The following is a 14,647-nucleotide window of genomic DNA, read 5'->3' as shown; positions in this document are numbered from 1 at the left end:
CTCTCTCTCTCTCTCTCTCTCTCTCTCTCTCCTTCTCTCTCTCTCTCTCTCTCCCTACTTCTCTCTCTCCCTATTTCTCTCTCTCTCTCTCTCTCTCTCTCTCTCTCTCTCTCTCTCTCTCTCTCTCTCTCCTCTCTCTGCCTGCTGTGTGGCCAGCTTCCCAAAGTCTGCTTTTCCTTTAGGACCCAAGCTAGCTAGCTCTTGCCAGGTTATGTTACAAGCTTGCAGTGTGCTTCCACTTTGGTGTTGGGGAGACAAAGGAAATTCTGTCTTAAGAGCTCACTCCTTCCTCCAACAATCTGAAACCCATACCTGCCATCTCACAGCCCCAAATCATAGCCATCCCAGAACCAGGAACTCTGGCAAAGGGCTGGGTGGATGAGTACTAACCAAGCTTTAAACCTAAGTTAAGCCCTTGTACTTTGTGGCTCTGAGCTAGAGGATAGACTTTACAGGGGAAACTTGTCTGTCCATCATGGATCCAAGGGGCTCTTAACTAGAGGGTAAACCTTACAGAGGAAGCTTCCCTGTCCATCAGGGATGCTAGTGGCTCTGAGCTAGAGGGTAGATGTCAGAGAGGAAGCTTGTCTGTCTATCAGGGATACTAGTGGCTCTGAGCTGGAGGGCAGAAGTTACAGGGGAAGCTTGCCTGTCCATCATGGATGCTAGCTCCTGTGCTTCATCCATGTAAATGGTTGGATGAACCAAGGATTTAAGCAGAGTGCTTTTATCTGCTGCCCCACTGTGCATTGGGCAGAGTCACATTCAATCAATGTTATTTTAACTTATTTAATAAACACCTTGCAGAGATAGTCATTGATTTTTTTGGAGTGGAGTGGATATAGCCATTAATTCACTTTATTCAAAAACAATGGGCCTCTTACTCCCTTTTCATTGGGCGTTTTCATTGAGAAATGGAAGTCTAAACTCATCTGTAGCCAACAGCCTCTGAGAAAATATCTTTTCCACTCCCCATACCCTAGCCTCTGCCTCTGATGTGACTTTGGATACAAATGTAGCTCTATGTTCTGATTGGAAAAATGGAAAAAGTAGAGGTGTCTGCTTCTAGTGTTATTCTGCCAGTTTTATGAGTTAACACGCCAGGCAGATAACAAGTAACACTTTTTTTTTTTTAAATTTTGTTTTTGTTTTTTCGAGACAGGTTTTCTCTGTGTAGCTTTGGAGCCTGTCCTGAAACTAGCTCTTATAGACCAGGCTAGCCTTGAACTCACAGAGATTTGCTTCCCTCTTCCTCCTGAGTCCTGAGATTAAAGGTATGCGCCACCACTGCCCAGCTGACACCTATTGTTTTGAATGCTGTCTGTAGAGTTGCTAGGCAGCTGGTATTTGATTTTTGTGTCTCCATACTTAGCCTAGGACGGTACTTTCCTTCTTGCCTCCTTTTCAATCTCAAGCATCCTTTTCCTTCTGGTTATTTTCTGTATCATCCTTTGCCCTTGTCAACCTAGTGTTACTTTTGTCTTCACCTTCTGCTGTATTTCACTCATGCCCTAGGAAAGAAACTTTATGTCCGTCTCCTGGATATGACAAGGGAAGTTCTAGATTAACTCTAGAAGATGATATGACATGATTATTCTTAGAATGTACTGGTCTTTGGTTTTCACATCTAGAAAGTACTATTCACTTTCTAGTACTTTCTCCAATCATGTTGTGATGGGAAGGGAGGAAATGAAGTTTCTTTACACTTCCTGCTGCACTAAAAGTCGGGAATTCTGCTCTCTCTCTCTCTCTGGATATAGTGTCTCCACTTCCTGCATCTGCACTGGCAGCACCTCACGCCCAGCTGATTATTTTTTAAAAAGATTTTATTTATTATGTATACAACATTCTGCCTCCATGTTTGCCCACATGCCAGAAGAGGGCGCCAGATCTCATTACAGATGGTTGTGAGCCACCATGTGGTTGCTGGGAATTGAACTCAGGACCTCTGGAAGAGCAGCCAGTGCTCTTAACCACTGAGCCATCTCTCCAGCCCCGCCCAGCTGATTCTTAGCAAATACAGCCATCCCTCATATTCATAGGTGTGGCATCCACACTTTCAAGTGGCTGTGGATTAAAAATAATAGAAAATACTGTGTTGGAACTAAACATGGATGGATTTCTTTTCTTGTCATTATTCTGTGAACCATACAAGTTAACAACCATTCACTTTGTCTGATGTGAATGACCCAGAGATAACGTAGAGTGTGTGGCAGGAGGCACACAGGTTGTATGCAGAGTGACATCATGCTGTGTGAGGATGTTGAATGTCTGAGAATGTTGGCATGTGTGGCACTGACTCAACAGTGGTACCCGGGTGACTGAGCTAGAGATCTCCAGGATGCAGAGATGCTGTCAAGTTTCTGTTGCTTTCTCTGACTCTGGTCCTCATTTCTTCCTGTGTTAATCTCAGACATCTGTAGCCCACTCTCACTTCATCAATGATTTTCATTGACTCTAATACTGGTCTCTGTGTTTCCTAGAATGAGGCATCCCATGTCTGACTTTCCTTTTCTTCTCACCCACTCTTTGTAGTTGCTCTAAATTTCCTCTTTCTAGTACTTTCTTCGATGAAGAATTATACTTCTAGAGTGTCTATCATTAATTAATATCTGCAAGATTTGAATATTCTTAAATGCCTATACATGCTTCCTTAATTATTTATAGCTCATTTGATTAAGAAAGGAATTGATGGTGCTATTACTTAATATTGACATAATTAGAATTTCCTAAAATTTACATCTTGCCAGTGTAATAGCAGTATGGTACTAAGCACACAGAATAGTTTCAGCCTCATGAATATATTTTACTTTTAAATTTAATTTTCAGGATGAATAGATGGCTCATTGGATAAGCACATGTACTTTTCTTGCAGAAGACTGTAGTTGGGTTCCCTGTGCCCACATCAGGCAGCTCACAGCTGCCTGTAACTCTAGCTCCAGGAATCTGACACACCTTCGTATGGGCTCTGTTGGTCCTGTCTTCAGTGAACTCCCCACAGCACACATACAAATAAATAAAATTAAAAAATAAACTTGGTTTTCAAAGTAGCAAAATATGAAGATTTTCCCTCGTGTGTTCATGTTTCTTGACTTTTGCCTTTCCATGCTGCAGTCCTTGACCAAGTCTTTTTGTTAAGCTACGTCTGCACCTCTTTGCCCAGATTGTTTTGGCTATATATTTATTTAAATGCCTCACCTCAGGAATGGCTCCTTTCCCCTTCTGCCTGCTTCCGTAAGCACCTCAGCTTCTTGCCTGGTCTCTGGATAAGACATCCTTATACAACAGAGACCTCCAGGTTGGGGGAACAGACTTAGTGTCTGGTATGTTTCCATGCCAACAGAATCTCTCATGCAGTCTGAGTTGCTGCAACAAGATGAATAAAGTAGATAAATGGCTTATATACACCAAATGACAGTTTCTCATTCTTCTGGAGGCAGAAGTCTAAGTTCAAGCCATCAGCACACTCTGTGTCTGCAGAGGGCTGGTGAGAGGCAATCTAAAGAGATGTCTTCTGACCATATTCTACAGAGGTGTGAGCATCTCTCTAGGGTCTCTATGAATACACTAACCCTCCACTCTGATGACCTCATTCCAACCCAATGACACCATCTCTTAGTGTCATTCATAAGGATTGGGATAGCAGCGTGTGAGTGTTTGAATCCAATATTCAGATCATTATCCAGATTTCATGAATGGATTAACTATTTGTTAAATACCTGCTTTGGGAAATACTCTCACTCAGGCATTGAGGGACAGTGGTGGCCAAAATACAGCATCTGTGCAAGCTTTAAGGAGCTTAGAGAGGAATGGAAAAGACAGTAACACACATCACAATGCCAGCAAGGATGTGTGCAGCTGTTGACTGGGCTGCCTTCACCATCTCATGGCAGTTTTATTAGATAATGGAAATATGTGACTAACCAAAGACCAATAAGTGGGATCACATAAAAGAGTTGGCATGATAGATAGTATCATCATTTATTTAGTAATAGATAGTAAATCAATAAAGCCATGGAACTTGAAGAAATATACTAAAGTTTCCATGAATGTAAAATCCTAATTAGTTCCTCTAAAATGTGGAGTTTTATATACCCAAAAGAAAAATAAAAAATATCTAAAAAAATAAGCAGATAGAAGTAAAAGCTAATATAATAACAAATGAAATAATAAAATATTTTTACCATGGCAAATAAATGCAAATTAAAATAATAAGAATCTTATGTTTTGACTAGGTTGACACAGGAAATAATTTTGCTCGTGCACATGATTAGGGAAAACGCTGAGTAATGTGTTCTGGGTTGGAGCATGAACGATGGAATTTTAATAGGATGACCAATCCTGGTCTGACTACATCTCCAATTTTAGATGTGTTCCTTTGCTCTCAAACACCCTGCTTTAAGAAGTGTGTTCTATACTTACATTTGTGTAAATGTGAAAAGAGCATCCACTGTACAATTACTTGTAAATACCATAAAATTGAAAGCAATCTTTTTATCAACAGGGGATTGGCTACAGAACTTGTGGTATACTTAAGTGTAGTACTGTGGAAAATTGAGATAAATATATCATTTGGAAACCTGTGTGAAATCAAACCAAATTGTTTCTCTATTTCTGTTTGGAAGCCTGTGGTATGACATTAACTGTGAAGGAGCAAAAAGGCTTACTTACATCTTGATTATGATCCCAACTGTAGGGTTGGAGAAATGCCTCAGTAGGTAGGAGAATGTGCTGCTCTTGCAGGGGACCTGCATTCATCTTCCAGCACCCACACTGGGTGGCTGCCAATTCCTCTAACTCCAGCTCTAGGGGATCCAATGCTGCCTTCTGACCTCTGAAGTTACGACTCTCTCTCTCTCTCTCTCTCTCTCTCTCTCTCTCTCTCTCTCTCTCTCTCTCTCTCTCCACACACAGCACATACATATACACAATTAAAAATCAAATCTTATTTTAAAAAGGATTCCAACTGCAGAAATCATAGATATATAGAGGAGTATAGAGGAGACAGTTTGTGTCCAATAGACATTCTGTAAGAATCTGAGGAAAACTGTGCAGGGCTCCCTCTTAGCAGGGGAATTTTGATTTCTAGCTTCTGTTTCTACTTCTGTGTCACATTTATTCTTAATCTTTTGTAATGAACAAATTTTGTGTTTGACAAAAGTGTTAGCATATGCAACTTAAATTGATATGCAGTGGTAAAAGAAAAAAAAGCTATATATTGGTTCCAGTTTAATTTTTTAAAAAATCCTAGATCACACACACATACCCACACACACATAATATATATATACATGCATATAACATATATATCAGTGAAAATGAGAGTCCTTCCTCATATACAAGATAGTTTAATGAATTGGAGGTGTTCTAAATACACAGAATAATGGGAAATTTTAAGTTTACAAGATTACTTTGATTTATTTTCATTTTTAAAATTTATTTTATTTTTTACCTTTCTATTTATTATGTTTTTTAAATTTTATTTTACATACTGGCCACAGTTTCCCCTCCCTGGTCTCCTTTCAAGTTCCTCCCCCAAGTCTCCTCTATTTCCACCACCCAATTCATTCTCTCTCCATCTCTGGTCAGGAAAGGGCAGGTCTCTCCTGGATATCAACAAAACATGGCATATCAAGTTTCAGTAAGACTAAGCACCTCCCCATGTATTAAGGCTGAGCAAGGTGACCCAGTATGAGGAGTAGGGTACCCCAAACCAGGAAGAGAGTCAGAGACGGTCACTTCTTCCATTGTTCGGAGTCCCACAAGAAGTTCAAGCTACATAACTGTAACATATATGCAGAGGGCTTAGGTCAGTCCCATGCAGGCTTCCTGGTTGTAGTTCAGGCTCTGTGAGTCTTTATAAGCCCAGGCTAGTTGATTTGGTAGGATATCTTGTAGTGTCCTTGACTTCTCTGGCTCCTACAATCCTTCCTCTCTTTCTTCAGCAGGATTCCCTGAGCTCGGCCTAATGTTTGGCTGTGGGTATCTGCATCTGTTTCCATCAGTTGCTGGATGATGCTTCTTTGATGACAATTGGACTAGGCACCAATCTATGTGTATAGAAGAATGTTGCTAGGCATCGTTACATTGATATGTTTTTTCCCCTTCAGTTGTGTTTGATTCTATCTGTGGTCTCTGGGTCATCCAGCCTATGGGTCTTGGTCCTCCAGGCATTGTAGGAGATGGCTTTACTCTCCTGGCATGGGTTTTAGGCTGGAGCTGTTTTCATTCTTACTATTCTAGCGATCACTGATTTAATGACCAGGAAAAGATTTAAGAAGTGTGTACATAGATTACATTTTGACTTTCGGAGACCGTACGCCCATGTGAGTTTATACTCCAGCTTAGAAGAGGTTCAGTTCTGCCATAGTCATTAGAGTTCTGTAATAGATTTCCATGTCACATTCCCATGTGGCTCATTTTCCTTAGCTCTCAAAAGGTTTACTTTAAATACCAACTTTAAATTTATGACTCTCCCTCCCTGATTCTTCCAAAGATTCAAGGATTCAGGGGCATATGGGTAACATGCTTGTATAGCCTGTCTAAGGACTTAAGTCCTACACAATGTACACACACACACACACACACACACACACACACACACACACACACACACACACACATATAAAACAAACACATAATAAAAACAAACCCAAATAGCTGGACTTCAGATTCTCTGCTCGAGCTATGGAGGAAATGAGTTGCTTCCTGCTGTTGCTGCCCATTTCTTTGGGGTGCTTGTCATATGGAGAGCAAACACAGAAGACAGAGTGATAATCTATAACAATTTGGTGCTTGACATAGACTTAGTGAGTCTGGGTCTTAGGTAGAGATTGATAAAGGCGGATTTATGAGCTGCCGTCAGGAAGACATCAGGATGTCGCAGACACCTGTACTTGGAATTGGAGGAGCATCGCTGTGGCCCTCTTTCATGTATCTTTCCTGACATCCACCTAATTAATCTGTGGGATGCAGACAAGCCAGGACGGCTTCCTAAAGATGTCTGAGAAATGGCCCTCTGGCAAACTATGAATTCTCATTTGCTGAGGATTCGAAGCAGAAAACAAACAGAGCAGGCTGCTGCTCTTTCTTATTTAGCAAAAGTGACCAGTCTCTGAATCCTTGAAGAGTTGGGGAGGTGGAGGCTTAGGTCCCAGTGCAGTATTATAAGTAGGGCTTTTGGGATTGAACTATGGGGGCTCTGAACTAATCAGTGTATTGATCAAATGGAGGCTTAATTTGACTGTCTGCTAGGAACGGGTTTCCTAGAGGAGGAGACCCAATAAAATGACCTCTTAAAAGGAGGTTTTTGGATTGACTCACACAACACAGGCTGAGTAGTTCAACAATTGCTTCCTCACACTTGAGAGTCTGAGAGATCCCTAGAGAGCTGCTGGTCTTCAATGTATGTTGGGTGCCAGAAGATTCTTGCTTTTGATAACAGGGGAGGGTTCCAACAGCAGTAGAAATCTACATTTATTTGGGCTGCCACTGGACAGTGCTGCCAACACTTGGGGTGACTCTTCTTACTTCAGATCACCTCATCAAGTTAGTACCTCACAGGTGTCCCCAGCAGCTTGCCTTGTTGTTATTTCCAGATCTAGCTAAGCTGACAAGATAACTACCACAAGGCCATCACTTAAGGTAGGAGAAGGTATGAGGTGAGGCCCTTGGAGAAAGGTGGGCCAATGAGGATTGGTCCTCGGCTGGCATACCTTGTCCTTAGTCCCTCCTTCTGTCTATCTGCTTTCTGTCTTTGACCATGAGAGCGGTTTTCCCAGGGCCCCTTTGCTACTGTGTTTATATCTTGTCACAGGCACAAAAATAGTGGGTTCTGTGGATTGAAACTAATGACACAGAATTACTCTTAACTCCTTTCAAATGGTTTTCTCTGACGTTTTGTTACCGTGATGGGTATTGACTGTCACAGAAGGATACATCAGCTAGAGACTTCAGTGCCTCCAGAACATTTTCTAGTGTTGCTGGGAGGCAAATATTTTTTGGATGTCGGAACACTGGAGAAGTCTACAAGTATTGAAAACCAATTGCCTGGCCTTCCCAAGTGCTAGCACAGGGGCTACCCCATACTTATCTACAGAGAATACTTCCTGTTTTCTCCCCCATGGTTCTGGCAAGGCATTGTGTTTCAAATCAAGACATGCTATTTTCTGTGTTTTACTATGTTGTCATAGTCTCTTCTCCATGAAACAGCAATGACTGTCACAGACATAGTTTAATAGGACTTCGTTGTATTGCCAACATTGATATCTTTCTGAATATGGCTATATACTTGTAGGGCTCTAATCTTTAAAAGTATTTACTTATTTGTTTATTTGTGTGTGTGTACACATGTGTTTGCATGCTATAGTCTGCAAGCAGAACTTTGGGGCCAATTTGTAAAAGTGCCTTTACTGGCTGAGCCATCTTACTGGCATGAAGACATTAACTCTTAACACTTTTAGAACACTGAGAAGTTGGGCAAGAAGACCACAAAGGCTGGTGTGTGCCCATAGTTTTAGGACATCACCGCCTGTATGTGGGCTTGGCTCTGTGTTCATAAGCCTGAGCATGACCTGGATGTCATCTTTCGAAGCAGCTTTTTCCCCAGACAGCTGCTCCTGATCTGTTCTGGGTGCTGAGGAGAGGGGAACTGCACTATTGTTAGTACTTGGTTTTGTGGCTGTGCACTCCGTGCAGGATGTCAAGATTGACATCCTCGGGGGCCTAGCAGTAGCTAAGAACCGCTTTCTCTTGCAGGCAGATTAGAACTTCACAGAAGAGCCAGTCTGTCTTACTGTTCCTGTGCTAAGGCAGTCACTACCCTCATCTGAGTGGTTCTTTGCTAGCCCCTACTTGGCTTTGTGCACGTAGTGACCCACGCACAACCTCTTTTCCTTAAAGCCACCTTGCTGGTTCCGTGTCCCCACTGAATAGACACAGAGCAGCCCCTCTCTGGAACTTCCTTCCTATGGTCAATAGAGAACACCTGATTCTGTGGGTGCTTGTTTTACTCCAGTGTCTTCGGGCAGAAATCACTCAACTGCAGTTGCCAAGGTCCATCATCCTCAGGGACAATGTCCTGATTTCTTTAATACCCTCTTAAATTCTTCACCTCTAGTGTTTAGTGGACTTTAAGTGTCTTCTTAGTAATCTACATGGTCTTAAACCTTTTAGCCATCTTAAGAAGGGGAGACATAGGCATGCCACGGTACACATGTGGAGGTCAGGGTCCATCCCTTCCACCATATATGGGTCTTCATGATCAAATTTGGGTTGGCAGGCTTTGGGGAAAGAACCTGTCCCCAGACCCAGTCACGGCCTGTACTCCCTTTATTGTGTTCCTGAGGCTCCTAAGTCTCCCTTCAGAGAGAAAACTTTCTGTCCTTCATGGTTTTCTATTTTACTGTCTGAGCAGGAACCAATTTTATTCGTTGACTTCCTTTGAAAGGAGATGTGAAGGGCATCTTTAAGTGTGGTTTGCGCAGTCTAACTGTAGGCTTTCCATCCTCCTGTTCTGAAGCAGTAGGTTGCAGGCGAGAGCCTCAGACTCCAATCCTTTATCTGCTTCCTAGTGTGGCGAGACTGTGGATAATGACTGTCCCTCTGGGGATGTCTTTCTGCCTTTAAATATCATGCTGTTCAAAAATCTCACCCACACCTTCGAGCACTTACACTGTTTCTCAATAGTCTTACAGGTCTAAGCATAGCACTTCTGTTAAAAAAAAAAATTACTAGACTTGCTGTCACAGAACTGAATCTGCTAAGTTTTTAATGTGGAAATTCAATTTTTTTATTTGAGTTTATAAACCGGGTGGAAATAATTGTCATTTCAGAATTTCATGTGAAAGGGGGCCTTAAAGAACTTGAGAATCCTAAGTCGGAAAAGGAAAAGTTACTATAGGTTTCTCTAAACTGTTTCTGTCTTTTCTACGATTGGGGACCTCTAAATGAAGAGCGGTAGAGAGACCTGAGTGACTTACGACTCTATTAGTCGCTGGTCTACCACCCTTTCACCTGCTTCGCTTATTTACATCTCCCAGCACACTTCGCTTATTTACATCTCCCAGCACACTTGTTAGAACCCTAGCTGCTAGCTGCATGTCCTTTTAGTTTGTCTCAGGCAATCTGATACGTTCTTAACTTCTTTGGAGCATAGGTATGGAAATTGGGCTCTGGAGAGATCAAATAGTTCAGTCTGGTGGCTAATTAAAAGCAACGCATGTTAGAATCCAAGTGGGGAAACTTCCAGGGCACTGGCTTCTGCTCCTCTTCATTATCACCTCCCTGTGTGATTTCGTTACTTTCCGGAATTGTTTGCCCTCTAATGAGAAGAGGAGTTTTCATTCCCTTCCCAAAGATGCCAAGACATTCTCAGAAGCATCCAGTTTTGTGTGTGTAGTCGCATTTGCATGTGGTTTAGATGACACTGGGAGATGCTTTGTGCTCTCCATCTCATACTGGATGCCTCTTGCAACCTTACCTTGGTCCCTGAGCTTGAAAATCACATTAATGTGAGTTCTTCTTTTGCAGCGGCTCTAATTAGAGGAAATCGTAAAAACTGTGCTCAGTTTTCTGGCTCCCTCGACTGGCTGATCAGCAGACTGGAAAGACTGGAAGCGTCCTCTGGTACGTTCCTAGTTTTCTCCTTGATGTGTATGGTGTTCCTTCCTGTTTACTTCTGCTTCTTCTCTTTAAGACAAAGCAAGTTTGCATGTTCAGCATTACATGTTTCTTTTTAATGGGTTGAGTATTTTTTTATCTATTGGTTCTGTTATTCTGTTATTCCTGAATAGTGTTGATGTAACAACAGAGCTCTTGAAAGAAGGAAATCATCCATCCTAGAGGCAAATATGAGTGACCATGGTCTGGGAGCATAGATTTCCATGTTTCACAAAGTTTGTATACTGGCAGAATGAAGAAAGCCATGAATCAGGGAGCTTTCCAAATGCTCCAGTGGAAACACCCAGTCAGTGAGGTCACAGCAGAGGAAGGAACGCTCAGCCGTAGGCCTCGGTGCTATCTGATGATGCTCAGGCTTTTGGTTAGTGGAAACAAGTGATTTGTTAGAGTAATACATTTTGAGAGGTGGTATCTGTTAGTTATGAGAATGTTAAGTCAGACTCAAAGGTGGGTGAGGAATAGCTGGCTATTAAGGATGCTGAAGATAGCACAAACTAAATCGTAATCAAAATTAAACTCTGGACCCACACCATTCCCACTACTTCACCATCACTTACGTCCCGGACAATTACTCAGCCTTGTAGAAGGGCCAGTGGGAGGCGCAGCTTTTGTCCAGGGAGTGTTGGCTCACAGTAGAGATCCAGTAAAACCTTGTCCATTTATATTTATACAATGTTTAATGATAAAGTCCTGGAATCCACTAAAGAGCTAAGACTCTTCTTCCTAATCAAACTGATCCCTCCTGATATACTCAATACACAAAATCTTTAGATGTTAGATTTCTTACTTTTTTCCTTTGTCATCAAAAAGAACTTAAAGATACAAGGATATTTGGGTGAATTTGGGAAGTTAGGCTCCCAAATGATACAACACCATTGTGAGTTGGAAGAGGTTTCATAAACACTTAAAGACTGTCCACAAAATAGGGTATTTGTTGCAGGCAGAAACTCTGAAACTCTGTTGTCTTTGGCCAGTGTCTCCCCAGACTCTGAAAACCGCTGTTTTCTCTGTCCTCTTTGGTCAGTCGCTTTACTTTCCATATGGGGAACCAGCTGGGATCTAAGTGTCTAAATACCACCGTCTGTGGGGGACAGTGCACACTTAAACCATGACAACGCATATCTGTGCCTACTAGGCCAGAGTTCATGAAAAGATTGCAGGGTAGAATGAGCAAGTGCCATGGGTCAAGGTGAAGTGTTCCCCATGGCTGGACTTTTCTTTGGGTGAACTTGGCTCTTGCAGTGGCATTTGTGGGGATGAGTCAGCTAGAGAAATGTAGCCCATTAGTTGGGGATGAGGTGACTTCTGGTGGGTATCATCCTTTGTGTGCTCGGTACCTGCACAGTTTTATAGACCTGGACGTGTTCTTACATGGGGAGCCTGCCACTCTGCTTCCGTGCAGAGCCAGCCTAGGGGTTCTTAGTGGGCCTCAGGTGCCAGAACTTTGAAACAGTGTTATGCTCCTGGACATAGGGTGGTTTAAACACCCTAAAGTTATTATACTTAATGATTTCTTAGAATTTTGAAGCTCTTCATATTCTAAAGGGGTTACTTCCACTACTTGGGCAAGAGTGTCTCAGCCTCTGGTGTCCTATGAAGCCTTCCTCCTTGATACAAGGTTAGATGATAGACATGTTGAGTTAAAAAGAGACTAGGTTCTGGGGTTGATTTTTGAGATTTACTATTGCTGGTGGAGAGATCACAGCTACTTGAGTGGCACCAACTCAGATGGCTCTTATGACACAGAAAAAGAGAAAGAGGTTATTTCCTTGGAGACAGTGGTCTTAGCTTTAAAAACATTTGGTGGTTTGTGCATGTTTGTGTGTATGGTATTTGTGTGTGTGCACGCACACACATGAACATGCACGCGTGCAAGTGTAAAGGTCAGAGAACAACACTGGGTGTCAGTCTTCGCCTTCTGCCCCATTTCTTATGGGAGGCTCTCTGATCCAGGCGATTTCAGGGCTCTCTTGTCTCCACTCCATCCTCAGTACAGAAGCCCTGGAATTAAAGATTCACATTACTGCCTCTGGCTTTCACGTGGATTCTGGGGCTTCAAACTTCTGTCCCCATGCTTACACAGAAAATGGCTTTTCTGCTGATCCTAAGCTTTTGATTTAAAGCTTTTATTTTGCAGAAAGCCCACCATGAGATATTGGAGGGATTATGTTCTCTAGTCGAAGGAAAGATAAAACAAAAACAACAACTACAAAATGCAAAGCAAGAATAAAATAAACTAAATCAATCACAATAGCATTGGAAATTTTCTAAAATAAATGTTTGGTGATAGCCACTGGGATCAGGACCTCTTTATGCCCTAATATTCCTGATATTCCATGCTATAATCAGCCATATTTCCTACCCTGATCTGTTGTAACAATTAGAGTGGTGTTTTTATGGGATGATAAGGTGGTCAGAACTTGTAAACCATGCTTTATGTTGCAATTTCCTAAGAATGCAGGAAAATATAGAATGCATTTTGTAAAATTTATTTACTTCAAACGCCCGAAATAAAGTGTTAATAATGAGAAGGCCCTTATTTAGTAGTTAGGTGTTGTCTAAATTTAAAAATTCTGTCCTTGCCAAAAGTTAAACCTTCCTGAGACACGTCAGGAGGAGTGGTGTGCTGCTCACTTCCTTTCTCCATGAAGCATTAAATTGCAGCTAAGAAGGAAGAGACCGAGAAAGAATGGAGTCTTCATTTGGAGGCATCTTGTGCTTTGCTGTATTTTATCAATAAGATGATATGTAGCACTTGGGGCGGGGGATCCTTCAAAGGAAACTCCAAATGAAACAGAACCCTTTTTATTGGGCGAAAAAAAAAAGAGAGAGAGAAGTAAAAATGTTTAAAAGCTACTAGATCTTCCGACCTTCTTATCTTCTTCAGAGCGCTTTTATTAAAACATGTGGAGAAGGAGGATGGCAGATTACATTTCTAGAAAATGGGACTTTCGGCTATTTCAAAGTCTGGAATAAAAGGTGCCCTGATTTATGGCAGGTAGTGGAGTGATTTAATAATCATTTTCCATGGTTACCTGAGGACCATTGTTCACTTCTAGCTATAGTGCAGTGCTAAGGGTGATGGGATAGCAAGGTTTGCTGGATTCTGACTTACAGATGCAGATGTTTCCTGGTTGACTTAGTCATGAGTGCTCCCTAGATGGTACAGTGGCTGTCAGGTGTATGGCTTCTAGAATGTACTTTGTCACTTATTAGGACTGCAAGTTCTCAAGTGGGCAGCGTTTCCTGTGTAGAGTGACTATATTTGCACACAGTTTATACTTCTACCCCAATGGCAGCTTTCATTATTATTTCATGGTTGTTCTTCATCTTTTCTAGAGAGTTTTAGAAAGAAAATAGGTTTCTTTGGTACGCTGCAAGGGACATTGGGATGAGCAGTGGCAAACATGCTGTCTGCAGTCACTTTATAATTCTTAGGGTAGCAGATACCCAGTCACATGACCTGGGTCCCTTCCTTGTTCTGTGAGTGACAGTTTCTCTTCAGTTTCTATTAAGGAAGGACCCAAGGATATCCCTCCATTTAAGCACTGGTGTGAGGTTGACCCCCTGAGGACTGTGGGTACTGCAGCATGGATGCCCCTCAGAGATGCTAGTGTGGCAAGGACCTTGGGCGTGACCATCACACTCAAGAGCTCACAGTAGCCGTGGTTCCCTGCACAGGACTTGCATAAGATCAATCCAGCCCAAATTGGTGTAGAAGTAGAAGGTGCTACCAGGCCCCATCGCTTCTCAAAGAAGTTATTGACAGTTGACAGAAATGGTTGTCCCTCCCCCAGCATCTCCCTCCCTCTCTCCATTCCTTCCTCCTTTCTTTCTTTCTTTCTTTCTTTCTTTCTTTCTTTCTTTCTTTCTTTCTTTCTTTCTTTCTTTCCTTCCTTCCTTCCTTCCTTCCTTCTTTCTTTCCTTCCTTCCTTCTTTCCCTTCCTTCCTTCCTTCCTTCCTTCCT

The 14,647-nt window shown here is 42.1% G+C and overlaps 1 protein-coding gene across 3 annotated transcripts in view; it reads left to right on the top strand.

The window, feature by feature from the left end:
- Nucleotides 1-14,647, top strand: part of Ryr2 (ryanodine receptor 2) — a 574,535-nt gene that overhangs the window by 305,398 nt on the left and 254,490 nt on the right. For all 3 annotated transcript variants that reach the window (XM_026788350.1, XM_026788349.1, XM_026788348.1), the window contains one exon: nt 10,531-10,626. In XM_026788350.1, coding sequence (XP_026644151.1) covers nt 10,531-10,626 — 96 coding nt within the window. The remainder of the gene's footprint in view (nt 1-10,530; nt 10,627-14,647) is intronic.

This window comes from Microtus ochrogaster, unplaced genomic scaffold (assembly GCF_000317375.1).
Source record: "Microtus ochrogaster isolate Prairie Vole_2 unplaced genomic scaffold, MicOch1.0 UNK2, whole genome shotgun sequence".
In the NCBI taxonomy this organism is placed as follows: domain Eukaryota; kingdom Metazoa; phylum Chordata; class Mammalia; order Rodentia; family Cricetidae; genus Microtus; species Microtus ochrogaster.
Note: the sequence above shows the minus strand (reverse complement) of the source record. Positions and strands in the feature narration are given on the sequence as shown.